The 27,474-nt window shown below is 41.5% G+C and overlaps 1 protein-coding gene across 7 annotated transcripts in view; it reads right to left on the bottom strand.

Moving 5' to 3' along the window:
* The window catches only part of MICAL2 (microtubule associated monooxygenase, calponin and LIM domain containing 2), a 191,202-nt gene that overhangs the window by 45,611 nt on the left and 118,117 nt on the right, over window positions 1-27,474 (bottom strand). For 4 of the 7 annotated variants that reach the window (XM_077818417.1, XM_077818419.1, XM_077818418.1 and 1 more), the window contains exons 20-21: window positions 7,579-7,771; window positions 2,200-2,372 (exon numbers count right to left, since the gene is read on the bottom strand). In XM_077818417.1, the coding sequence (XP_077674543.1) occupies window positions 2,200-2,372; window positions 7,579-7,771 (366 nt within the window). Of the gene's footprint in view, window positions 1-2,076; window positions 2,373-7,578; window positions 7,772-25,559; window positions 26,612-27,474 lie in introns of those variants that run through there. The other 3 variants (XR_013346326.1, XR_013346327.1, XM_077818421.1) reach the window with 3 other exon arrangements.

The raw sequence follows: 27,474 nt of genomic DNA, 5'->3' as shown, positions 1-27,474 counted from the left end.
TTACTATCCAGCCACTGCAGCTAAACAAGTTATTGGTTGCTGCCTGCATTGTCTAATCGGCAACTGAAAACACCTGCTGGATCAGTTTCTTGCTCCGTCTCCTCTGGATCCCATACTTACGCTGCAGTCAAAGGTTCTATGTCATTAATTGCAGATATTTCAGGCTGAGACAAGGTGGGTGAGGTAATATCTTTTATTGGACTTCTGCTGGTGAGAGAGAGAGAGACAAGCTATCAAGCTACACAGAGCCTGTTCCTGAAGTCTGGCAAAGGGACTTCAAGCAACACCGCAAAATGCAAGGTGGAACAGATTGTTTAGCACATATTGTAAGGGATCATTCCAGGTTAGGTTAACCCGTTAACCCCTCTGAAGTCATAGGACAAAAAAGAGGGGATTAGTAGATTAGAGATAGTTGTAATAAGCCATAAATACAGTGTCTGTTTCAGTCCATGATTTTAGTGTCTAGCAGAGTAATGAATTTAAGCTCCCAAGCTCATCTTTTGGAAATTTGTGCAGGTTTCTTTGGATGATGAGACCTGATAGAGCGATCGCTCTATATCTGACCTATGAAAAGAGTTCACCCACAGGTGTTTTTCTCTTATTTTCTTGTGAGAGTTCATTCCACAATGTAGCAATTGACTGATTTCACCTGTTGTGGCATTTAGTGCACTGGAGCAAGTATGCCACATGTTGTGATAGGCACGTGTAGGATCCATTGATCTTGAAAGGTGTGTGGTGGAGGGTGTTGATCATCGTAACAGTGGAGATATGTCTGTAGGTTTTGCATCTGTTCTGGCAGGGCCTGGTGCCGCTTTGAGTTGGTGGGTCCTGGTCTGTGGGGAGCTTGCTTCTGATAATGAGCTTGGAGAAGTTGGGGGGTTACACATTTCAGACTGGCTGCACTTGACCTCTTTGTGTTAAGAGTAGGGGGATGGGGCTTCAACTTCCCTTTAAAAGCAGGACAGTATTTCTCTTCCAAGACTTGCTGGAGGCTGCTCTGGTTCTTTTACTATTGCCGGTAGGTGGAAATGGCTCAGCAATGGAGATTTAATCTACCTCTGTTCTTGTTCTGCCACAAGTTCTTGACAAGAGCCCTGCAGATTCTAGTGTTAACCCTTCCAGATTGCAAAAACAGATCAAAACCCTGGCCAAGCCCCTTCTGCCATGACCCACAGAGGATTCTTCAAGGCCTCAGGTTGTTATGATTCAACCACACAACATGATATAACCTCTGCTAGTTGGCAATAGCTTTTCAGAGACAGTTGTGTTTTTTTAATTATTAAACAAGTTCCAGTTCTGAATTTCTCCTTTGAACTCTGGCTCCAGATAGAATTGCTGATCTACACAGCTCCTGAGTGTCTAATCACCTTCACTCTGGTTACAACCTTTCCCTCATTATATTTTCAATGGAGAAAAACTCCTAAATCAGTCACAGATCTAGAAATAAATTAAATTGAGCACCCTCAGTGCTTCCCATGAGGACTCTGACTCAGCCCTGCTATGCCTAGGCAACACAGCATGTATTGTATGGGCCTCTAGCGGAGTGTCCTGACATTGTGTCACAAGGAAAGGATTCATCTCATCAGTATGAGTTAAGCATGGGGACAGAACTGCTCTAGGTACCCTGATACCAAGGCTTTGTTGTCTGTTTCCGTAGAGTCCTCTAGGGTAGATAATATCACTCCTATTGTTGTTAATGTTGCCAACCGTCCAGGATTGTTCTGGAGTCTCCAGGTATTAAAGATAAATCTTTAATTAAAGATGATATGTGATGAAACCTCTAGGAATACGTCCAACCAAAACTGGCAACCCTAACTGTTGTGCAAACTCTCACGATACTATTCAGAATTAAGAGCAGAATTAAGAATTCTGCAGTGCCCTGGACTGAACAGTTCCTTCATTATATGAGCCTACATTCACACTGTTGGTTCAGAGGAGTTTAGTTATTTGATTTAAACAATATGTAAAGAGGGAAGACAGGATTTTGTTGGATCCTGTTACAGTATCTAGAGGCAGTGAACCATCACAAGAAGTCTTCCAAAGAATTAAGATAGTATTTATAGGTTATAAACTTACTGCATCACTGATTATACCAACAAGATCCTATCTGCTTTGACAACACTCTCAGAAACAGCAAACAGGCTGAGTAGCTGGAGCATGACTGGCTTGGGTTAGTTTATTTACAGTGGATTCACTTGCCATCAGCAGCTTTGGACTTTTCACGGCACTCCTCTTCCTTCACAGAACTTGTGGTCAGCAATGCATGCTCTCTTATGGGGTTTATATAGGACACAGGCTCAGGCAATGAGATCTGTCCTTCACTAATTTCAGAATTCGATGAGTCACCATAAAAATCAGATTCCAGCTCTGAACTAAAAGTATAAAATAAAACAAGAGTCAAACATTTTAGAAAACACATGCTATGGATTTAATTATAAGTATCACCTTTAATGCAATAAATCCTGACAGCAAAGTGTGTGATATAATATGACTTTACAGCTGGCCTCCAGCCTCACATTTATTTTTTGCTCTTGGAATGTAATTTGCTGACAATACTATGTGCCGAAAACTGCAATAGTCCTAATTGTTTTATAACTCTGATTAAGACCATAATAGCCATGGACAATTATATTCAAAGCCTGAAATCTGCTGCTGAGAGTCAGAGTCTCCTTCTGAATTATAGTGAGTCTCCTTTGACCTGAACAAGTTAAGTATGTCTTCCTACAAGTCTGCTGTTAAACGAAGAGGAGGAAATACCTGAATGTCTAATGCCCATCACGCTAGCAATAAGATACAATGCTAACATGTGGCGCCTTAGAAACTAACCAATTTATTTGAGCTGTAGCTCACGAAAGCTTATGCTCAAATAAATTGGTTAGTCTCTAAGGTGCCACAAGTACTCCTTTTCTTTTTGCGAATACAGACTAACACAGCTGTTACTCTGAAACCAATGCTAACATGAATATACATTTCTGGCTTTTTCCTCTATTTAAAATTTTTAAGTAAAATAAAATCACAAAGTAAAAATAATTAATATTTTAAGGGTACATGCTCAATACAGCACAATGATAAATGCAATTAGACATTAGGCCAGTGTTTCACATTTGGGTTGAGCATGAATACACCCAGAACTGGGGGTTTAACCTGACATTTTCAGGATACTAATAGCTGGTTCAATTTTTGTATTTGGTTCAGAAAAAGTGGTTTAGCATAAACATAAAGATGAAGTTGGGTAGAAAGGCAGGTTTTCACCATGTCTGCTTGTCCAAACAGATGAACGAAGGCAGAGTAATGTCACTAAGAAGCTTTCCCAAGTGGGGCTAACCTATGGGCCACTGCCACCCAAACTGCTCCATAGAGTTCACTGGGGCTATGCCAGGGAACCCCCCCGCCTTTTATGACAAGAACCACTGCTGCACAGAACCCTGGCAAATCCAGCCAGAGTTAGGCCCTCCCAGGTTTATTCCAATTCCCCAGGCAGCCCCAGGGCAGGCTTTAGATATGAATGAAGTTGGTGGTTGTTGAAGTCTGTCTCATGACCACTTGGTAACTGGCATGAACATCCTATTCGTGCAGCTAACAGCCCTGGGCTGACATAAGCCTGGTGGATTGTTATTTGTTAGTAGACAGGGTGCTCAGGGAGCCCTTGTCCTGAGGAGTGGATGGTTCATGGTTGTAGCACAGATACTATGGGAAGAAGATCAGAAGGGGGAAGGTGAGGTAGAGAAAATTTGAAGGCGCAGAAGGCTACAACCCCACCTCACTACCCTTAAAGTCTAAAATCTATTCCAGCTTCTCCTGGGAATGGAAGGTTTTGGGGGGACTCCCCTCCCCAAGAACTGCATACTTGCCAATCATCTGGTTTAGGCTGGGACAATCCTGATTCTTCTCTGTCTTAGGTAGCTCGACCTAACTGTTGCCTCAGGTGTTCAGGCAGCTAGGACAGAGGAATGTATTTACTGCCTGTCCTCCTTATATCCCAAAGGGGGCCGCTTTTATGGTTGCCTTGTGGCTGCTGAGCCTCTTTTTTCCTCCTCCCCTGCTGCATATCTTGCTTTTCCCACATGCAGTCTAGAGCCAGATAAGGCAGCAGCTGCTTCTGAGGGGGAAAGCCGATAAAGAGAAAGCTCCATACATGGCAAGGCACTGCACGGGGGAGAGAGGTGGAAAGGAGCAGCAGATGGAGGCTATTAGGCTTCCATCCCTTCTGCAAGACAACAGGTCTTCATAAGGACGTTGGTTTGAATGGGATCCCAATCAGGCCCTTTGGGGTTCGCCCACTATTACATTTCTGTGTACTTATGCCATGCGGACAGTGGGGTTTTCCAGGCTCATATGTGTCTATACAACATTGTGGCAAAGTCTTCTGATGTATCAAGGCCACATTGTAATCCAACATATGGAGTGGGGCAGAAGGCACAAAGTTTGTTTATTTTTGCCCCTTTGGTCTGGTAAAGCGGCTCTTCAAGAACAGCCTGAAAATGATCAGGAGTGAGGCCCTAATAATTAAGGGTAAGACTACATTTCTTACTCGCCAGTACTCCACATGTAGCCCAGATGACTTTGCTGGTGATGTAAAATACTAGGCAACATAGAGTAAGGGCATTGGAATCTGGCCATAAGACGCTAATGTAAAAATAAACCTAAAAATCCCTGAAACGCAGATACGAGGCTCCAGCCACCTGGAAGTCTTCTTGCAAATAGTTTACAGAGGAAATGTGTTTTGGGGGTGTGGAGCTAAAGTGGGTGATCCACTCATTCTGACCCAGGAACAGGCTCAGAAGATCTGAAATTAATACTTTCACTATAGGTGGCTGAAAGTCAAAGCTTTTCAACGGAGGAAAAAAAGGAACCATTTTTATTTTAATTTAATTTTAAAGAACACTGCCAATTTTTCAGTCAGCTCAAAAAATTCACTTAGTCTTGCATGGCCATGAGCACTCATACTATTAGCCCTAAACACTTCAGCAGGATTGTGAGTAACTGCTCCCCCGGCCCCCTTGAGGAAGGGTGGGGCTTGTCTACACTGGCAATTAACAGAGCTGCAACTTTCTCTCTCAGGGGGGTGACAAAACACCCCCCCTGAGTGCAGCAAGTTGCAGTGCTGCAAAGCGCCAGTATAAACAGTGCCTCAGCGCTGGGGCCACTCAAGGCACGTTAAAGTGCTCCCGCAGCAGCGCTTTAATGTTGCCAGTGTAGACTAGCCCTCAGGCTATGAGCTAGGCTATGACTACACAGTGCACCTTACAGTTCTCCCGGCGATGAAACAAACCCTCCCCAAATGAGGGGCTGTAGCTCCTACTGCAGTCCTACTGAAGCCACATACTTAAGTCTTTAGTATGGGGACCTACCTCACCGGATAATGTTGGTACACTGTTTTGAAAAGCGTTAACTGTTTGTTATTATACTGGCCCTTGGACACAGCCCTATTACACCCAAGAGGCAGTGAGCGCAGGTACCTTTAAATCAATCATTTGGAATTCACCACTGAGATTCAAACACAGAGCCTCCTTGTCCCTTGCCACCAACTTGTGCTTTTTAGGGCTATGTAGTTTGAATATTGCAGCTTCTGAATTTTGCCCCACCCCCGCCACACACACACACACACACACACACACACACACACACACAGGCAATGATGCTTACTTAACTCTAGAATTGAAACAGTGAAGACCAATAGCTGACGGATTCCTCTTACAGCATCAGATTTGATTTCTAGTAAATGAACAGAGCCTGAAAACTATTTTTATTTAAACCCTGTTTAAGTCTTTGATGGTCAAGATAATTAATGGAGACTGATATACCACTGTGATTGGGACCTGTGCCATAAGAACAGAAAATGGAAATGCCACTAGTTTTGATAGATATATTTTTGTTTAAAAGGACAGTCTCCCCCTCTGAAGTATTTATTTTCCTTGGCTCGCAAAACTATAAATACCACAGCATGAGATTTGTCCTCTGATCTGCACTCATTAGGTGGCCATTATTCATAAGTGTCTCAAGCTAGTACTAAGAAGCAGCAGCCTTTGTGATGCAAGTAATATTTTATCTAGCTTTTCATTTGCACCTTCCCCCTGAGAATCCCATGGGCAGAATGCACCGTTAAATCATGGAATGTCATTTGTCACTTGCTGTTTCATTTTGCCTCCCTTTTTAGGCAAGTGAAGTACCTACTGACTGAAGTACCCTCTCTAGCATGTCAGGCAAATGATTACAGCTTTAGTGTAATACCAGGAAAGCGATATCAGCAGAGCTGGCACAAGCCATTTTGATGACAGATGTAACACCATCCTAGGCTGAGTTTCCTGCTGGGACTAAACCAAAGACCTCTGGATCTGAGAGCATAAGTCTCTGTTGCCTGAGCAAAAGGACCGGATACATTAGGTCAGAGGCTGTAGCAGATTCAAACATCTGTATGGGGTGCAGCCACCAGAGAGGACAGAACAGCCACTCTGTATTATTGTATGCAGTGTTGTTGTAGCCATGTCAGTCCTAGACTATTAGAGCTTACACAGCTGTAGAAGAACTTGTCTCTCTCACCAACAGCAGTCAGTCCAATTTAAAAAAAAATTACCTCACCCACCTTGTCCCTCACACTGTATTAGGGTTGGTTCCAAACATATAATGCACTGTAAGCCTCCATACTAAAAGGTGTTTTAACAGGCAGGTAGAAAACTCTGAATCTCTTCCTCCCCTGAGCTATGTTTACCCTTGTGGCTGTAACAGATGAATTCGGGAATGGATTTTTTCCTCCCTGTCTGAAATACATGTTAACTGATATAGCCAGACATGTGACACAGTGCAGAGTTATGCAAGACATTCGTAGGAGATAAGTTATTTTCTGAGACCACATTATCCAGTTTCAGCAAACACTAAAAGATTGTTAATGGCTATTTTAAAGGATTTCTATAATTTTAATAAAGCTCCTTATTAACCAAAGATTTTTGCATTTGCAACAGATTTTTTATTTTAGGTTGGCAGAATTGCTCTCACTGAAAAATACAGATCTAGCCTTTATTGTAGAGGTGTAAGTTGACTCCTACACGACTCTGTCAAGAGTTGAGCACAGAAGTCTAAGATGTTCTCTCCATTTTTATATAAGACTTGGGCTTCCTTACAAAAGTCTCAAAGGATGATCAGATTTCTAATTCTATAAGGATGGAAAGTTCCATCATATGACTAGAAGAAGAAATGAGGCAGGGAAGCCTCTCTGAAAGGTAGGAGGCATGTCATGTGACACACTTTTGCCATGATTGTACTCCCACTGTTCTAACTGATATATTGTCACTTCTGGAAAATGAATAGCTGAACTTGGTTAGATCAGGGATATGTGACTCAAGCCCTTAGGTGGGATGTGAACATCTGAAAATTCCCTGGTAAGTGAGACATATGTCTAGGGGAGGTTAACAGCCGCAGGAAAGACTACACTGATTTCTCTGTTGGGTTTCTTTTGCACCATTTTCAATTGTTTTATGAGCACAGTCTGATGAAAACCCAGACACTGTATTTTGTGGTTAACTTGTTCCTGGGAGACACAGACCCAGCTTTGTGGTGGCTTTTTTGTTATAGGTTATATACCTGCTCCCATCACTGGTTACCATGACTCGAATGGCCAGAAGGTTGTGCTCTGTCATTTCTTCCTCTGGGATGATTCTCACAGAAGTCCAATCAGAGGAAAAGGCCGAACACCTGCTCTCTAAATCATAGTGCTCAGGGGCATTCTTAGGCTTCTTAGGAGAGGTAGGTTCATCTGCTATATTGAGGTAGTAGTCTAAAAAAAGCAAAGGACATGAAAACATACTTCATGATATCATAGGCAATGAAAAGCGATGGATTCAGTGGAGGAGATTCAGATCCAAAATACTTGTGGTCATTTAGTCACTGGCTTCCGAAAATAATTATTACATTGCTTAAGACACGGTAACACTCTATTCAGGTACCATAGATTCAGCCAGCCATAGAACGATGTTCTCCATTTAGCCACACAACACGTATGTAACAGCATGAGCAGCAGCAGCACAAGCTTTCCCATATAGTCTCACCAGTCTTCACCAACCCAGACCTGAAGGGAGCAAGTCTAAAGATGAGGGGTAGTTCATCTTTGATCCTTTCTGTCTTTGCCAACAAGTTGGCTGGTTAATGCCAATTGCCACTCCAAACTCATTTCACATGGGCCACACGCAGTCATTTTCAATCAGTAGTGATAAAAGGCTCCATGGCCTCTTACCAGTCCCCTGGGCCATCCAGTGGCTCATAAATCACTCCCCAAACCGGGAGTTGGGTTGGGAGGGGACAGACAAGTGGGCGTGAGTGGCATCTAGTAGTGGGCTAGGGAATCAGTGGTGCCAGAGCTGGAGTGTGGAAATGTGGAGGAGCATAAAAGATGGCTGCTGCTGATGGTTGGAGAGATATGTATGAAAGAAGCAGGAAAAGGGTCAAACATTGGGAAGGGAGCCAGGTGGTGGTGGGGGCAAGGGGGAAGCAGCATTTACTCCCTTTGCCTATAGCCTGGAAGAATTTATGTTCTCTCTTCCCACAACTGGTGTGGTCTTTTTAGAGTAGCTTGAAGAAAAAGGATGGATCAGGCCAAGACCTCCTTTTTGCCTGCTAGACGCATTTCCTATATGGTTTGAAGGCCCCACATACACACAAACTACGCATCTGAGTAATTAAATGTGAAGAAGTATCTAGGGGAACCCAAGCCCTTTATGTGCAAGTATTTTGCATAGTTTTTGGTGAACCAGGACTGCTGGGCAGAGAAAAATGGGTCGGTCTTTTCAGAACATGATTTTTCTCTTGTAGAGCTAAGTATGAACACTGAGTCTGGGGAAGATAAACTTCTACTGGCAATCAGCTGACATGATCCATAGGTTTCCAATGCATGCAGAAGGAATGAAGACTCAAAATTAGCGCTCTTTCCTTTACAGGTGAGATTTTTCAGAAGTGCCTAAAGGAGATAGGTGCCCATCACCCTCTGAAACTCCCAACTCCCTTAGGAGATGCATCATACAGCTATAACACACCTTGCAATAGTGCAATGAAAATTTACCAGCAACATCTAGTTACCCACCTATTACCACAAGGACTGGAGATAACAAAAAAAACCAAAAACAAACAACTAAATTTTTTGTTTGCCTGCTAAAGCCCCAGGGCTCTCCCTTGCAATATTCTACTTGCCCACTTTGCAAGAGACTGACCCATACACTAGTCTGATTCTCCTCTCACTTATACTAGCTTTACTCCAACTTACTCCTGGTTTACTCCAGTTTAAATGAAAGGTGAATCGGACCAAATGTCTAGATCGACTGTTCTCTCATGTATGAAATAAATCCATCTTAAGTTGCATCAGCACAGCTTTTCGATACCTGACATGAGTTCATTCATCACTCCTGCCTATTATAACTAATAGCTATAACTCGAACATTAAGTACTTGTCCAGTTTAAACATGGAAAACAACCAGCTGAGGGCATAAGTGTTACAACCAAAAGGCTGCCACAGAAATATTATAATGCAGCTCAAGTGTTGGCCTGTAGGACAGTTTTGAGCAGCTGTTCCATGCCTATAATTACCATAGCTTTCCCCTTGCCTTCTCAAACTGCAATCTTACACATCTTCTAGACTGTACACAAAAGGCACTCTCAGAAAAGCTCTCCCACTGTGGCTGGGAATATATACTGCAGTATCATATATGCATATTCTAACCAGGATTGAGATGTAGCCTGGCAATCTGTATATTGTTTTTCCTTCCATCCTTCTCCCCTCCCCTCCCCCATCCATTATACTGAAGCACAGGGTACAATCACAAAGAGGCTGTGGTACAACTTCCATGTCATTATTTTCCATGACCTCAAGCAGCTTCCTTGTTATAGTTACAGAACCTTTCAGTAGCTCACTGAAGATCAAAACTGATTCTTGTGGCTTGAACATTTGTATTTTGCCCCTTTAGCTAAATCCAGCTGAACTCTGAAAGAAATAATAATAAAATCCAGTCCCCAATGGCAGGAGCGATGGCAGTACAGTTGTACCCTTTTGTTCCAGTCTGATTAAGGGTCATTACTCAGTCTATTGCAGACTCTGAGCAATAGGATAAGTGATTTTGTAGTCGTTTTATGGACTCCCTGGGCTCCGAAGAATCTAGGAGCACAGCATGTAATCTTAAAAAGGACATAGTCAAGCTCTTTAAATCTAATTTTGCACATACCTTAAAATAAATACACTTTCACAGAGGGCTCTGCAGCTTTCATTACTATAGTCCTGCTGCTCCCATTCTTTACAATAAATGAAAGGGGGAAAATATCACTAAATACAGCCTCTATTCATAGAATAAGATCTTCTCTTTGGCTCTTCCCATGAAAATGGAAGTGGCCGTCTTCCGAGTTCTTCAATACATCAGCCTCCATCACAGCCAGAGGGGGATCATTTGAAACTAATCCAAGGTATGTGGCCCAGGGCCAGAACACACAGAACAATGAGGGCTCTGCACAACTTAATAGCAATGACTAGTACCGAGAGCTAAATTTAGACCTCCATTGCCTCCAACTTATAAAACCATGGTAAACAAACAAAAAAACGAAGACGCCATCTATCTTCAGACAATGAGGACTGACAGACAAACATCTGGCACACCCCAGCAACAGAAGCTATGACTCATCTAAAAAAAATCTGAAGCGTGATGTGATTGCCAATAACCGATCACATGACCTGTTCCTGGGAAGGGTATTATCTTTGTAGGGTCCTTCCTTGGACTATACTGTAGTCACGGTGAGAAACGCCCACATGCTTAAAAGACAATGGAAAGGGTAGAGGTAGGAAAGGATAATATGAGGGGGGGGGAAGGGGAGAAAAAACAGACAACAGATTTTGGTTACTTCTGTCTTATCGGCCTACTGTGGACTTCCCAACATGATCTATTGTGCTTAGTTAAGAAACTAAAAAAGCAACCCCAAGTTTTACTGAGAGGTAAAGAACTCAAACTAAGAGGGACTTAATGGCTGAGCGTCTTTGGTCCAGAGCTCTGACCTGCAGCCCACAAGCCTCACCCTGGCTTTGCCCAACCTGGTTACTCCTCTCAAGCTGACGTTAGAACCCTTCCAGCTCCAAATTCGCCCCCAATTCGTCCTACTTCAGAGATCAGTCTCTCTGTGAGGGTCCAGTGAGAGGAAGTGTTTGGTTCACGGCCTTTAGAGTACAACACTCCAACCTGCTGGCATTCTAGAAGCACAGACTTTACTGAACTTACACAGCACTGAAGATTTATGATGAAAGTAAAACAAGTTTATTAACAAAAGAGCAGGGATTGAGTGATACCAAGTAAAAGAGCTAAAGGTAGAGATGGTTACAAGCATGTAGAAGTGAAAGCATGCATCTAAAAGTCTAAAACTTAATCCAGAAATACGGCCTCCGTTCTCTCACCCACAATCTCCTTTCCAGCCTTTTCCTGCCCAGGATCCATCATAGGGATCAAATCACTTGATTTCTTTGTCTCCTAAGGTGAAGGATGAAGATGGAGTCGTGCTCTGTTCTTTATATCCCTAAGGCATATCTTTGTCTTAGAAGTCAAGAAGGCTGCTTTGGGGATTAAATCTCATGTCTCTCTCTGGGATGCGGAAGCCATGTTAATTCTCTCTCTCTCTCTCAAGTTCAGGATAACCCATGCTGGGTTAGCTTGATGGCTTTGATTACTGTTAATATGTAAATTGAGGTAAACCCACATTCCTCTGTCTGGGACAGACCTGTTTATCACCTGTACCTAGGCTAGACTGTCTTGTCTTCAACATGTTCTAGTAACATCCCACATAGGGAATCCATAACTTCACATATAAGGGTAACACATGCATTTTACAATGATATTAATAACCAGCGTGTGTTAAATTTCATATGGAACCTCACAAGACCTGTTTTGTACAAATATTATTGCAGTTGTGTGTAAGCTGTGAATACAGGGGTGCCTAGCTCAGCTGTGCTTTGCACAGGGCCCAAGGGCTTTCAAAGGAGGTTTTATGCTACGTCTGCACCTTACCAATCTTGGGGCCAGCCAGAGGGACTAATTTGGCCCCCAGTGCAAATTAGAGCAGCCACTAGTCTGCTCCAACTTATTCCTGGCTGTAATGACCCCCAAGAGGCTGTCCTAAGAGCTGGGGAGGACAGAGCTGCTACAATTCTCCCAAACACCCCCTTTTCCTAGTCAAAAGTTCAACACTATGCTGGCTCTACACCATCTATGGTTCTCGTATGGCAGAGGAATAAAGTTTAAGATGGCTTTCTGCCTCTTATATTGCTTGAGTGGCCCACAGCAAGTGGAACAAAGACCAGGATCTAGCCCACTGTCTTCACCCAGATGTTGAATGCAACATTAAAAGTCCACTTTGCGTAAGCACTGGCCAGTTATCAAGTTAACAACTATACACTCACACTGGTCTGTTTCAATTTGAGAAAGAGAGAAGAGTAAGAGAATGTTTTTAAAACCCTCAGTCCTGATACTAAAGCTTTCTGCATGCTGGCCTTTTTTTTTTTTTTTTATGGGTTAAAAAGCCTTTGGCCACATCCTCAGTTGGTGGAACTCGGGTGAATCTAGCTCCTGGTGTTTATGTGATTGCTAACATCCATATATAGTCATGCGCCCCATGACTGCAGAGATTTCATTTAATTTGTAAGGAAATTCACACCTCTCAATTTTTGTGCCTCTCTTCTGTGTTGGGAGCCAGCTCATCTTTTTCAAAGTTGCTCATCCATCCAGGTAACAAGTCCCCCTGCATTCAGGTTGGTACTAGTACAACCCTTGTCTTCTTAGTTTACAAGCTGAATGGAACCCAACATAGGTCCAGCCATGGTGACTCACAACAGAAGTTCCTGTTTAAGGGAAAAGCAGAACTTGGACAGGAAAGATTGGGCAAATTGTATCTGCATGGGAATGAACCTCTCTTCCCCTGCACACACAGCCTAGAGTTATATCAGAGCCTGGCATTCCATTAGTTCGATCCAAATGGAAAATCAAGTGTAAAAGCCTATTTTGCTAAAACATGCTTTGTTTAGCATAACATAAACAAACCTTTAAAGCTACACTTCATTAAAAAATACCCACCACATTCTGCCTGAAAATTGTGTTCCTACTATTGTAATGACTACCACCTGAAATTACTACAACTGAGAGATAAGAGAAGCAATTTTTCTCTGTTATTTTGGTGTGTTTAGTTTGGCATTTGACCGCACTTTGTGTACAGTCAGATTTTCTGTTTCTTCTGTACACAGACAGTTCCTCCCAAGTTTGTGTGTTTTTTCTACATAGCAACAAGGAAGAGAAAAAACTTTTTAAAACATAGGAAAATGTGAACGTTAAATCACAAAAATGGACATGGATATTTAGGGACAGATGCAGTATGTGAAACTCTTACTAACTCCTTTTTTGAAACTGACTTGATTTCAAGTTGGAGTTCCTTTAAAATAGCCCTAACACACAATTTAAGTACCTGGAGGTATTGCTTTATAGACAACTGTGCTTTTTAAGTCCATTTAGGGCTGGCTCTCTCTTCTAAACAATCATGTGAAAATTGATTTCAGTTCCTATTCTTTTATGTAGTTGGCCCAACTTTGTAATGGGTAAATTACTACTACTAATTTTACAGATCAGGCTTGAGATTAGTACTTCATTTTCCTCACACTTCAAAGAACAGAATCATTCCCCAACAGGATCTGGGGAAAGCCCATTACTAACAAGACACCTCTCTGCCACAATCAGTCACAAACGTCTTTGAACAGCAATCTTTTAAAGTTTCTATGTAACAATTCCATCATATTCCCATCTCATCCCAAAGTAGAAAGAAATTAGTCTAGGTATCTGTGCTACATTTAGGTGCATATTGTAACCAAATATTTGGTTACAAATGTTACAAGACATTTAAAAATATTAATTTGTAATTACTGCTGTTTCTCATAAAGAAAGGTTAGGAATTTCTCTAATGCCCTCAACCATGCAACGACTTTCACACCTGTTGAACTTTCTGAACTGTGAACACTCCCAATGAAGTCAAGGGGACTACCCTGAGTGTGAGTTTTCCAAAGACAAAACTGGCAAAACTGCCATTAAATTCAGTGGGACCAGCATTTCTCCCACAATGCAGGAAGTTAAAACACATGTAAGGTTTTGCAGGATGAGGGCCTAGATATATTGAGTAATTTGAATGTTCTCTGCTTAAACCTGGTTCTCAGTCACACTGAGATTACATAACAGCACCTTGATTTCAGTGACATTTTACAGAGTAAGGTACTGCTCACTGGGATTAAAGGTGGTGGAATCAGGCCCGTTATGCATTTACCCAAGGAATGTTTCAATCCCTCTGAAAAAGAAATGGTATGAACCTAGTACAAAAAGCAGTGCCAAGCTGTTGGTAGGCTCGTGTAAACACCACAGATGAAGAGCTTCGCCAGTTCAAACAAAAGACTGGATACTATACAGATTTGCAATCCTTTTGTTATTTATTACCTACGCTTTCATAGGAATGAAAACAAATCGAATCAGCTGTCAACTGGACAATGGCTGAGTTCTCCTTAGAAGCCCCATGGAAGAGGAGACAAATATTGAAAAGAAAAAAGACAGGATTTAAATGCACTGATTTAGAGAAAGAATTGTAAATAAAACTAGAAGTGATGAGACCTTCTTCTGCAAAAGAAAATAAAAAAGGGATGCCTGAAGTAAATTTCCTGATCCAGCAAAGCACTGAAGCCTGTGTATAATTTTAAAGCACGTTAAGTGTCATGCTTGATCTGTGCCCATGTGTGGAGTCATCCTCCTGTTTGAGGAATTGAGGGCGCTCTGCACCTCAGTTTTCTATCTATGTTTATAGTACTTCTATGGCTCCGTTACCATAGTATCTGAAAGCCTCACAATCTTTAATCCTTTTATCCTCACAACGCCCCTTTGAGGTAGGGAAGAACCATTATTCCCATTTTACAGAGGTGGAACTGAGGCAGGCAGGCAGGCTAGACCTGTAACCACAGGCTCATCCTTCCTCTCTAGGACTGGGCCTTCCTTTTGTAAGGTTTTCCTACTATAAACTCACAGGCTGAATATGACTGTTTGAACCTTAAATGATCAACATATGCAATGACATAGAAGTCACTGAAATGTCCACTCTCGGAATGGACAGATACACAAAACCTAATTTTCTGCTATTGTCAGCTGATGTCTCTCCATGGAACTCGATCAAGCAGCACCAGATTATACCGACAGAGGACACAGCCCATAGGAAATAGCCACTTGAAATAACCTATTGCATGCATGTAAGAATTTTCTTCTTTTCCACTACAGGCTATTACTGAATTTTCCTTGTGTCTTCTATGCTAATGAGCTCTAGCTGTAAGCATACATTCTCTGGGGCTAGTTTGGACTGAAGTTCATATTAATCTCTTACCAAAATGTTTAAATAAATTTATCCTTGAGGGTATAGACATGCTGTGCAGCTGCAAGGTGTTAATCCTAATGGTAGCACTTACTCAGCCAAATCTGAAGTTAAATCGCAGCCAGTGGGTCGATAGCACGCTCCAAGTATCTACTGACAGACTCTGAGCCAATTAAAATGGAAATGTCCTAATGACAATCGACTACTTTTGTCAGTGTATGCTAAATGTACAACAGCATCTATTGCTTCAGAAAATTCTAAATCAGTCAGCATCATTACAATACAGTATGAAAGATTCAAGGAGCTAATATGTTAGGTCAAAACCTTTCTAGTCCTCTGATGCTTTACTGTATACAGAACCAGGAAAAAGTTAGTGAGCAAATATGATATTGTTGGCTGTACCTATTAATGGCCAGCAGAGACCCTGGTAAAAGTCCCTCTATAACATCAATAATGAGTGCTTACTTTGTCTACTGTGCATGGGCTACACTTACATAAAGATAATATGCTGTTATTGGAAATTGATAAGTCTTAAGAGACCTATAAAGACTATAGCCTTCCCACAAATCAGTGTTTGCCTCGTTGTCTTTAATACACAATGTAGATGCTCAGGGTCTGTCTTATTACACTTAAGCACAACACTATGAAATTTTTCCTAGCTCATCTTTTTTCTGGTAAACAATGTGGCGTTACTGTCGGTCATGAATGAAGAAATGACGCAACACATCACTATGCTACTGAGATGTAGTACTTGGAACATATGTGAGATTGTGGGATTGTTATTATTGTGCAACTAAAAGAAAGTACGGTGAATACTACAAGTTGGCACTTTTACTATTGAGTTTATGACGACGACTGTCTTTGAAGGCATGTGCCCACAGCCCATGCTAAAGCCACTGGGAACACCCACTAAAGAACCTGAGTACAGAGTTCTACAGGACAAAAGGGACGAAGGATGGACTTTCTATTAACTCAGGTGATCTGGTTCAATTTCCTCTATTACAGACTTCCTGTATGATCTTGAGCGAATCACTTCAGGTGGGATTTTCTAAGCAACCTAAGAAATTTGGGCACCAATTCCCACTAAGTTAAGGAAAATCCTAATTTTAAACACACTGTCTTTTTTTCCCATTTACAAAATGAAGATGGTATTTCCTCCACCTTGCAAGGGTACGGAGGACGAATTTATTGGCAAAGCACGCAAATACGATGGTGTGAGGAGTGCCTAAAAGAGCCTGCACAGAAATAAAGATGTTGTATTTTATCCAACATTGTGAAACACCCTACATTTTAGGTTTCCCCAAATTAAGGATATATTAAATGCATTAGTGCAATATTTTAGAAATTTGAGATGTTCATCTTTCAAACGCCACTGACAAGCTTCTGATCATACAAATTGCCAAGCTGGTTCCAAAGGTTTCATTTACTGGAATTGATTCTATTTGTTATTCAACCTAAATTTTCAGATTAGTTTCTTCAGTGTAAGTGTCTTCATTACTCTAGCATTTCCTACTGCAGTCCCAGATTGAAAATATTCATCTTTTTACAGGAAGAGTACATATGAAATCTTTTCCTCTCTCCTTTATAGGTGACAGAATCTGTTTTCAATTAAATTTAAAATTGGCACCATCTTCAATGATCTAAATGAGGCCATTCTGTCTTCATCCCACCCGCCCACTCAAACACAGATGAAACCTTGGGTAAACAATTCTTTTGTCTATACTTTTAGCTAACTCATTCCAGATAGACACACTGGGAGAGCAACTGTTTTCCTTGGAATCAAAGTATTTAGCTAAATGTGCAGTGATGTGTGGAAAAGCGACCTTAAAAATTAAAGAATGGCCTGACTTGTGAAGCTCACATCTATATCAGAACTCACTCAAAGTTTAAATTAACCCATAAAGCGCTGAGCTACAAAAGTCCAGCAATGGATCCTTGCTTATCCCCAAGTCTAGATTTTCATTCAGGTCCATCTCTAATAGAAACAGCACCTTTATGTTTCACATTTATTCTTAACAACTACGATGTTAAATTTGCTTGGTTCCTTCTTTTTCTCACAATTGGCAGTGCTAATTCATCTTTGTATCTGAAAAGCAGTCTGGGATAACCTTGCACTCTCACCACCAGCCACAGATTCTAGAATGAATTGACAGTGTGGCCAATGATGAGTGAAGCGGAGAGAACACACCGTGCTCTTCAGAAGTTACATTGGCTCTGCGGTGGTAGCACAGTAATAAGCACTCATCTGTTTGGTCACTAAATTGTTGAGTTGAGTTATGACTGGGGAACAGAAAATCCCAACAGAATCAATTTTCTGAGCACCAAACTCAAAACCAACATTTGAAAATGAGCAATGATGTTTCAACAAGATTTTCCTTTGGGAGAAGAACCAAAGAGGGGGAAAGAAATGAATAGCAGAATCCATATATAACTATGACCAAAGTGTTCAGACCTGGGAGCCTGAAGTTCCCAAGTCTGTATTCAGTGGCCTAGTGACCAAAAGCACCCAGCAGTTCCTACTCAAGAAAGCTATTGGTTTGTAACCAATACAGGTGAACACAGGAGGACATGGCAAGACAGTGCATTTCACTGTTAGAAATAGTTATTACAAGGAGGGATCCTTTCATAGCCACAGAGTACATTCACATGCTTTCAAAAATAGATACATTTAACTGACTTACAGTCAGATAATTATCACTTAACCCCAACGTTTGAGACTAAACCCTGCATTTTCAGGAGATGGACTTAATATACCTCTCTAATGTACAAGAATGAGGTGGGGCTCACTTATAGATCATCCTTTGATATTTTGGTCCTACCCTTAGACAATTAGGCAGTCAGGCATTTTAGTTTTGCTGCATTTCTAATTCTTATTTACGTGTGTGGATGAACTGTAGTTAGTATACTACCTGACATAAGAGCAACTCAATAAAAGATATTACCTCACCCACCTTGCGTCTCTAATATCCTGGGACCAACATGGATACAAACAACAATTTAAGTTCAGTCATTTGTCTCTAAGGCTTGATGTACACTGCAGAGTTTGGTTGACGTAACGCAGCTTATGTCGACCTATGTCAGTGTCTATGCTACAGCCTTGTTCCTGTTGATATAAGTGCCCTACTACACCGATATAATAACTCTGCCTCCACAAGAGGCTTATGTCAGGGTACTTAGGTAAAGGCAGTGTCCCTGTAGATACTGCCTTCCTTACATCAGCTGTTGGCTAAAATTCTTGTCTATTTCAGGGCTGCCTGCCAGAGCTGTGAAATTGACAAGAAAGGCTGGTAAGTTCCCTACTGTGAATCCTGTGCCTGGCGCACAGTTCAGGCCATCACCCAAGGGTGGGTGGGTGTGGGAGCTCTAGCTAAAGCCCAGCTGCCCTCCTCCCCAACCCCCAGATTTCTGGCTACACGCTCCCAGCAGGCTGCTGCTTGGGCTCCCCTCTCGCCACTGGGAGTCCCGCTGCCCCGCAGGTTCCGGCTCCCAGGTAGGCTGCTGCCTGGGCTCCCTGCTCCCCCTGGCTTCCAGCTTCCTGCTGGGGTGCTGGCCGGACTCCCCACTCAATTTCAATTTTCTCAATGTCAACTTCACTGCTGGTAGGCTCTGTTGTGAAATTGAGCCAGCGAGGGGCTCACAGAAGGGGCTGTCACCCCACCTTGCCCCACTTCAGTCAGTGCAAGCGCTCCTGGTGAGGACATGCTCCACTGGCACCAACAGCCGATTGAATTACTGAAGTGGCCTAGGTGGACCTAAATTAAGTCAACCTAATTTTGCAGTGTAGACAAGCCTTAAGATCCCAGTTCGTGCCACTTTGGTGACTCCAGTGTAGTAGAAGTTATTACATAGCTTTCCTCTCCTTTCTCTGGAGGCCTTGTTTTTGGCTTGATCCCTTTTAAGCCCCCCAGAAAGTATACAGACTAAAAGTAGCTTATATTAACAAAAAAGCCCACACAAATTAAATTGTTTTTCTGCTCATTGAAATTATGTCAGTAATTATGCTTCTGTGGATGACAAGTTTAAGAGTCAAGAAGCATACAAAAGATTCCCCTATCCAGCAAGTCTGGAGCCATGACCTCAAATGACTTTTTTTATTTTGGCAACACCACATGCGGAATGTTTATAGAGCAAGCACTATCCCCTCTGGCAGAAGTCCTTGCGGAGACAGGACAGGACTATGGAAAGAGGCAGGGCAGTGGAACACAATGATGCACACGCCTCCCCCATCTATTTTGGGTGCAACCCCTGAAGAAGGCAGACTAAAGGGACTATTGGAAGCAGATGACTATCCCTACAGTGTTGAGTGTGTTCTGGATACATAAGCTGAAGCTGAGAAATGAGGGTGTAGCGTTGGAACAGAGAACCTGAGACCAAATATATTTGCAGATGCTCTCATTGGCCCTCTACACATGCGGTGCATTAAGACAATGGTGACAGCCATGTTCAGGAGCCTCCTGAACATGTCCACATACGAGAAACTTGATGTGGCAGTACTATGCACAAGTGCTTAAAGCAGCAACTGCTTGCAATTGTTAAGAATATTAAAATGGCCATACTGAGTCAGACCAATGGTTTATCTAGCCCAGTATCTTGTCTTCAGACAATGGCTGGTCCAGATACTTGTTTTCTTTAGTTATGAACTCCACAGCTTTTGGGGGTTGTATACATGAAAAGGGTGTAGTCATGACTCCATATCTGTCCTCTTGATTTGCATCCTCAAGACAGCACATTACTTAGGCAGCACCCTCCTGCACAGTGAAGGAGCAGAAGGGAGCTTACAGGTTTTGGAATTTCTGAATCAGGTCAATAAGAGAGATCAAGCTCAGATTTCACAAGATCAGCTTCATTTGTGAGCTGTTTACTAATCCTTCATGACTAATAAAAACAAATCAAAGGTCAAAGAGCAACTTATCTGATTGAACATGGGAGATAAAAGGCCCTATAAAATTTAATACATGGCATGTCTTTCTACTAATTGTTACTAAACCTTGGCCTATTACATTGAGAACAGCCTCCTCTTCCTTTTCCAGGACATTTTTTCAGACATCTCTTTTATTTTTATTTAGTTAGTAAGGTAAAAATGCTGAGTTACGTAATGGTGACACATGGATATGGTGCATATCTGACACTAAGTGGTAAGGTGTTGAAATACTGGACACGATAAAATAGGAATTCTGATATTGCTTGGTTTTATGCCAGGCTAATGCCACATTTATAAGGTATCTACCAAACGGAAAGTAGGCATGAAGACACAATACACTGTACAAATAGGTAGTAAACATGGATCACCTGACAGCCCATTCCCTACCTTGCTTCTCAATTCATAACTTTCCATGTTTGAGTAGGGAGTTTATTTTAAACAGATGCTTGTTTCAATTCATCCTAAAGGTCTCCACATTAGAGTTGTGGTGAGCTGAGAGTAGGCATGAGTTCCAAGCACTATTCCAATGCCCTCTGGGACAATGCTCTGCCTCTCCCCAAGTTAAATTACAGGGAAGGACAGTAAGAGCATTCCAGTCGACTAGCCTGGGCATAGGGGAGAAGCAGTCTCCAAAACATCTGAGTCTTAGCCCATCTAGGGCTTTACAGACAATTATCAACTTTTTCTAAAATCTTGTATTAGTAATAACTAAGGTGCTCACAGGGAAGCACACAGGGAGCCAATGAAGAGCCCAAAGAAAGATGTCATACAATCACATGGGCGAGCCCTATTTAACCAGGGGGCTGCAGTGCTCTGCACTAACAGATGCTTCTGAGTCGTCTGCCAAGTTAGCTTCAAGCAAAGCACATTACTGTAATCTGGCATGAAGGTGACAAATGCTCAGGGACTGGCTAACTTTATATCAAATAACAAGAACCCCAGCCTCTAGGTCAGTTGAAGATGACAAAAGGCATTTCATGCTACTCTCAGAGTGATAGCAGTGGGTCCACTAAACTATTAAACACTGTGCACCATCCAGACCAGGAGAGTCTTTTTCCATTGATAAAGGGAGCAGTTGTAACAACTGTCAGCTCTTCCACATACTTCCCCCCTTACTTACCAACATTAGCTCTGTTTTATCAGGCTTGATCTTCAGACACTTATGACAGCCTTCAGTCATGATCCTACATTGGCGAGAATGGCTAACAATCACTCCCGTCACTTCAGGAGAAAATTAAAGACTGAGTGTGCCATGCACAATGAGCCTGTTTAACTCATTGCCACAAGCACATGGAGACCAAGACAGATTCAAAGAAAGATTGGACGTTTATGTGGACAAAAAGTAAAATATCCAGAATTGTAACAGCAAGAATAAAAAACAAAAACAAAACCCGAACAAAAAAGAGTTGTGGAAACCCTCATTCCTCAGGGAATAAGCCAACATGACTGGGGTTAGGAAGAAACTTTCCATGGGGACAGGTTATTCCATCACTCCCTGCTGCAGGATTTCTTGAACCTTCCTCTGAAAGTAGCTGGTTGCTGGCCACTGTCAGACACAGGATCCTGGACTAGATGGACCACTAATCGATGCAGTACGACAAGCCCTGTGCTCCTCACATAGATGTTAAACTAGAGGGCTGACAAGAAGGACACCCCGGTGCCCCATCAGCAAAGAGAATAAATTATTCACAACTATCCCCATGATAATCCTCGAAATGAACAAATGTACTCACCTTTGCATACTCCTGTTCACTCCCACCAGGACTTGCAAGCAAAGCAACATCACCTAGTGTGCTCTGCTGTCAGAGACTGGCGAAAGTTCTAACAAGAGCAGCATAGACATCTCGTCTTAATTCCCCATCATCAGGAGGAGATCAGCTACCAAAGACTCCAGGCTACATGCCAAGGATCAAAAATTCAGGTGATGCTGGTGTTGGCCAGCAGCTACCAGCTTGATAACTATTCTGAGTAAGAGGGCAGGTTGAAGACTGTATAAAAGCTTGTGATACCAACAGAAGATCTTGGTCGTGTGACACCTCTTAATCACCCTGGCAAGCCACAAGTGGTGCTGAACAGCCCAACCTAGGCAAAAAGAAGATTTGCTTTCCACAGACTGGCCCCAGGAAGATAAAAGTATACTAGCCAAACATTTTCACAAGCCAAAGAAGCCCTGAGTGGCTAACTGAGCCTCATGCTCTGGTCTGTATTGGTGGTCTTCCAGCAACTGAACGGCAAGCATCAGACAGAAGCTGTATTTTCACTATTCTTTTTCTTCATCTCTTTGTGGGTGCTTGTCTGGTCTTGTTTTAGGTCTGAACTTTAACAAAGTTTGAGAAGACACCTAAAATTAGCTACAAGGAGTCCTGTGGCACCTTAAAGACTAACAGATTTATTTCGGCATAAGCTTTCGTGGGTAAAAATCCACTTTCTTCAGATGCAGTGGTTCTTCAGATGCAGTGGTTTTTTACCCACGAAAGCTTATGCCCAAATAAATCTGTTAATCTTTAAAGTGCCACTGGACTCCTTGTTGTTTTTGTGGATACAGACGAACACGGCTGCCCCGATACTTGACACTAAAATTAGCCAACTACTGTCTCTGTTCCTTCTCCATCCTCCCGCAACAAGGACGTTTCAGACCATCTGAAACAATGTTTCGCAAGGAATTTTCCCTTTGAAAGTCTGTAACCTTACGATCTGCCTTGAGTAAGGGATGGCGCTTACCACCATTGGAACAGACCTTGCTCTGAAGAGGAAAGTAAATTACTTCACCCTTTTTATGGAGCAGCTCACTCTTACCTATGACCCTGATTAGCTCTCTGACTGGCAAGTAGGAGGGGTGGAACCAGCCAGCGCTCTTCCCACCCCCACCCCCCTGCCCATTAACTCGCAGTGGGGTTTGGCAGCTCATGCTCTAGGGCTAGAGTTGCAATCTAAACAGGGCCACACAGAAGAGTAAATTCTGGGACATTACTCCGTTTAGCAAAAGAGGCACAAAAGAGGGACTGAAGGCTGTGACAATCTAGCTCTTTATGCCTCACCTACAGCTCCCCAGTTGTAAGCGGACGCGCTAACCTAGTGTCAAAAGGATCTTTTGTCCAGCTCTAGCGTGCATGCACGCACACATATACAAGTTCTTCTCTAGCAAGTTACTTGAACAAAAACATTTTAAAAATCCCTTCCCTACTCGGTGCCCAGACACCTCGAAACTCAGCCTTACGACATAACCGGACAATTCTGACTGGGAAAGCAACACGGGATTTAAAGCGGGCAGTTTCGGAATGCATCTCAGGACAACATGAACACGCTACAACAAAATAAGCAAAACTTAGCAACCTGCTAAAGTAAAAGCGATTGACGGAAAAGGTATTAGAAACAAAGGCAGGAGGTGAAGAAGATGGCAAAAGGTTTCTTGCATAGGAGTCATTCGCACACGACAGCTTTCATTTTAGAACAAACCGTTACATAAAACATTGGAGCAATTTGTGTTAGTCTGGTATATTAACGCATGTAATCACAACAGATTCAGCATGGAGCAGCAATATTTTAAGCCATTAGAGTAATAAACATTAGTTTAATGCCGGTCAAACAGTGATTTTTACAATATGCTAAAAGCAGTAAAATAATAAAACGAAAACATGAACCAATATGAGCAGAGAAATGTCAAATCAGCAAGTTCAAGGGTACTTCACCATAGTAACATGCAAATTCCGTAATAATTTCACATTTCAAAAGAATACATGAGAAATTCCAGCCATTTGAAATGAGTTCGGAGACCACCACCTGAGGAGATGAGATCAAAGCCTTTGTCCTTATTCTTATGTTTGCAGTTCATGAAGAAAAGGAAAGTGGCAGAGAGAAATATTTACATTGCTAATTTGTATATTTGGACCAAGCATGAATGTATTTTGTCTTTTGAGCTTCTACAACTTTATCTTCCATACACAATCAAGTGCTTCATAAATATGTCATGCTTTCAAAATATTAATAAATATTAAGGATTAAATTCAATATATTTCTAAATTCATCACTTTAACTGGAATGTGAGGAATGTATGGATAGCAAGTGGAGGAAAGTCAACTAAGATAACCTTATCTGTACTGCACATTGTGGGGACAGTGCAGACCTGTGACCTAATACTTGAGGTAGGAGCTCATAAAGTATTATCTTGCTCATATTTTTATTGCTGTTGTATAATCCAAAATTCAGAAGGAAGAGGAAAGGCTGTTTCACAGTGGCTTTTATGAATCAAAAACATCTGAATTTATACAGGAATTACTAACCTGGTGACTGGCAATTTCAAGCTGTTTTTGTTTGTTTGAAAAACCAAACTTACTTCTCAGATGCTTAAAAAAATTTCAGGTCTTCTTTGGATCCTAAAGTACTAGCATGAAAGTAAAGGAAGTCTACCTTTTAGAACAACATTAAAAATTATGGTTTCATTAACATATTCTTAGGCAAGTAATCCTGTATTGAATTAATTACTATGTGACCCAAGCATAAGCAGCTTGACTTTTCAAAAGTGCAGACCAATGTGATTCTAATACCTGTATAGTAATTATATTCAAAACAGTTTGAACCAAATTAAAAAAACAAAACAAAAAAACCCATGAGTTGACATGGCTGAGATGCTTTATATCTCTGTAACTACTGAACACTAATGAGGTCTGCAGCATAGATGTAGCTTGCGTTCCTTAAAAAAAAAAACAGAAGAACACAAAGAATGAAATGATTTAGAGAGGCATTACCAGCATCAGCTCCAAACCCGTGTTTGTTGGAAGGGCTCTGTTAAGCAAGTGCTTCAAGACTGGAGTGGCAGTAGATTTGCTTCCCCCCGCCCTTCTTCTTAAGCAAACAAATGCCATTGTTAATTCAAAGCATAGAAAAGAAAAAGGCATCATTGTTGTGGGTATGTGTTTTAAATGGCATGTGCTACAGGTGGAGATTTATAGAGCAGGAGGCTTTTGGAAATGGCTCAACTGTAGGCAAGAAAAAAGGCATTCACAGTCTTCTCATCTACAGTGTGGCCTGTTCACATAGTCAGAGCACAGAGAACTCATGAGGGATCGGAGTCCTGAATTACAGCTGTTTAACATCTGTATGAGTTTATGTACTATCTTCTTCTTCTAGCAGTACTATTAAGGAATAAACAGAGGGTATTTAATCTTATAAAAGCTTTATTTCACAACAATTTTGACTGAAGCATGGAACTAACATGACATTCACATTGATCATTCTGCTTATATGTTACATTCCTTTCCCACGTCTGTATGGTCAATTTAGATTGTATGCTATTTGAGATAGGGGCTGCGTACTATGCTGTATTTATTCAGCACCTGGGGCCCCAATGTTGGTTGGTCCCTGGGTACAGGATAAACATGATTAATAAGAATCAATTCTCATTGACTGGTTCATTTCTTCACACTAAAGCACACACGCGCCAATTGCAAAACAGTACTTAGGAATGTCATTACTCCTAATGCAAAAGAGGATTTAGACTATTGATACATTATAATGCAGGGCGTCAACAATTAATGTGTCTTGTCAAACAGATCCAACAATGGGGCCAGGGTGGAAACAGCACAATGATCTCTCAAAGTATTTCAATTCCATTGCTTCTATCCAAAACCAGAAAGCACGAAGACAGGCAAAACTTACAGCCCCCAAGCAAGATCAGTTTGCCTGAAGGGTCAATTTAATTCTTATTGGAGGTGCTTTGACCATTCTTATTAAAATACTGCCCAACATTCATTCTTTTACATAATAGTCACTGGTCCCTATTTTGATTTGTACATCTCTTAGCCAGGCAAACTTTCCATTCCTGATAGGATTTGGGCCTTGGGGAGTGTGTGTCTTGCCTTTTTAAAATCAGAGCTGGTAGAATAATTCATTGAAAACAACGTCTGTTGTTCCTTTTGGCAGTTCTTCATCTAACAATTCTTTGAGAATGTTTTTTATTTCCACTATTCAAGGAGCTCATACAGGTGCAGTAATACTAATTGCTAACACATTCTGTAATAAAATAATTATTTGCAAGCCAATTTCTCCATTATTTTACCAGCCATATTTTTTGCTGAGAGAAGCAAGGAAAGAGGTGAAAGAACTGCAGTGATAGGAGGAGGAGGAGAAGGAGAAAATAGGGTAACCAAAAAGATAACCAAACACGATTAACTGGGCAGTGGGGGGGGGGAAATCATCACAATGTTACCATACAACAAGTTATTGTGAACCGCAGCCAAGGGTCCAATAGATTTCTGGAGCTTACAAATTGGAGTAGCAACATCCTTCTGTAAAGAGCTGAAGATAACAGAAGGATAAAGCTTATCAACAAACATTACCTGGGTTCCCTAGAATGCAATATAGTCCTTGAAAAGAACACATAGCATGTACTACAGCGTGACCTTCGTAATGCTATAAATATTTGGAAAAAAAAAAACATGGGAGAGGCAGGCGAAGTTAAAGGAAAGAAGCTATATTTTCATCTGTGTGTGCAGTTCTGTCAATCCCTGAGCTCAGAGCTATTGTTCCCACGGAGAGTAAATCCCATCACCAAACTCCTATTCATCTTAAGTAGATGTGACAACTTGTGGTGCAACATTAATGGTTATGGGCCTGAGTCAAAGTCTTATGAAATCAGTGGAAAGGCTCCTATTAAATTCAGTGGGCTACGGATCAGACCACAAAAGAGCTATAATATTACAGCATCCAACAGAAGCAGAACATGTAGAATCAATTTGGGTATCTGCTATTCAGTTTGCAAAAGCTGTTCTGTAGATAATCCGAATAAGATTATAGCAAAATATATTGTGTTTTCCTTTTCTATATGTAAAAGGTTCCTCAGTAAAAGGCTGACTAGAACCTATTTTAGCTGATCTCTGGGAATAAACTAACATGCATGCCCCAAATATAAATTATGCCTTGTATTAAGAAATTCCAGGTATGGAGTAAAGTCTGCATATAAATGTACTGGTAAAATATGTTCAATCAGCATAATTAATTCCATATTTCCCCAAATTCTAGATTTGGACAACTGTTCAATAAAGCACATTAGAACGCAACAGTACTTTTTACATAAGCGTCACAAGCAAATTGCTTTATGGATTTTAATCTGAACACATTTTAATTTCTACTGCTGGCAGTTATGCAGCGAGATACACAAC

Source organism: Eretmochelys imbricata, chromosome 6 (assembly GCF_965152235.1).
Source record: "Eretmochelys imbricata isolate rEreImb1 chromosome 6, rEreImb1.hap1, whole genome shotgun sequence".
Taxonomy (NCBI): Eukaryota; Metazoa; Chordata; order Testudines; family Cheloniidae; genus Eretmochelys; species Eretmochelys imbricata.
Note: the sequence above shows the minus strand (reverse complement) of the source record. Positions and strands in the feature narration are given on the sequence as shown.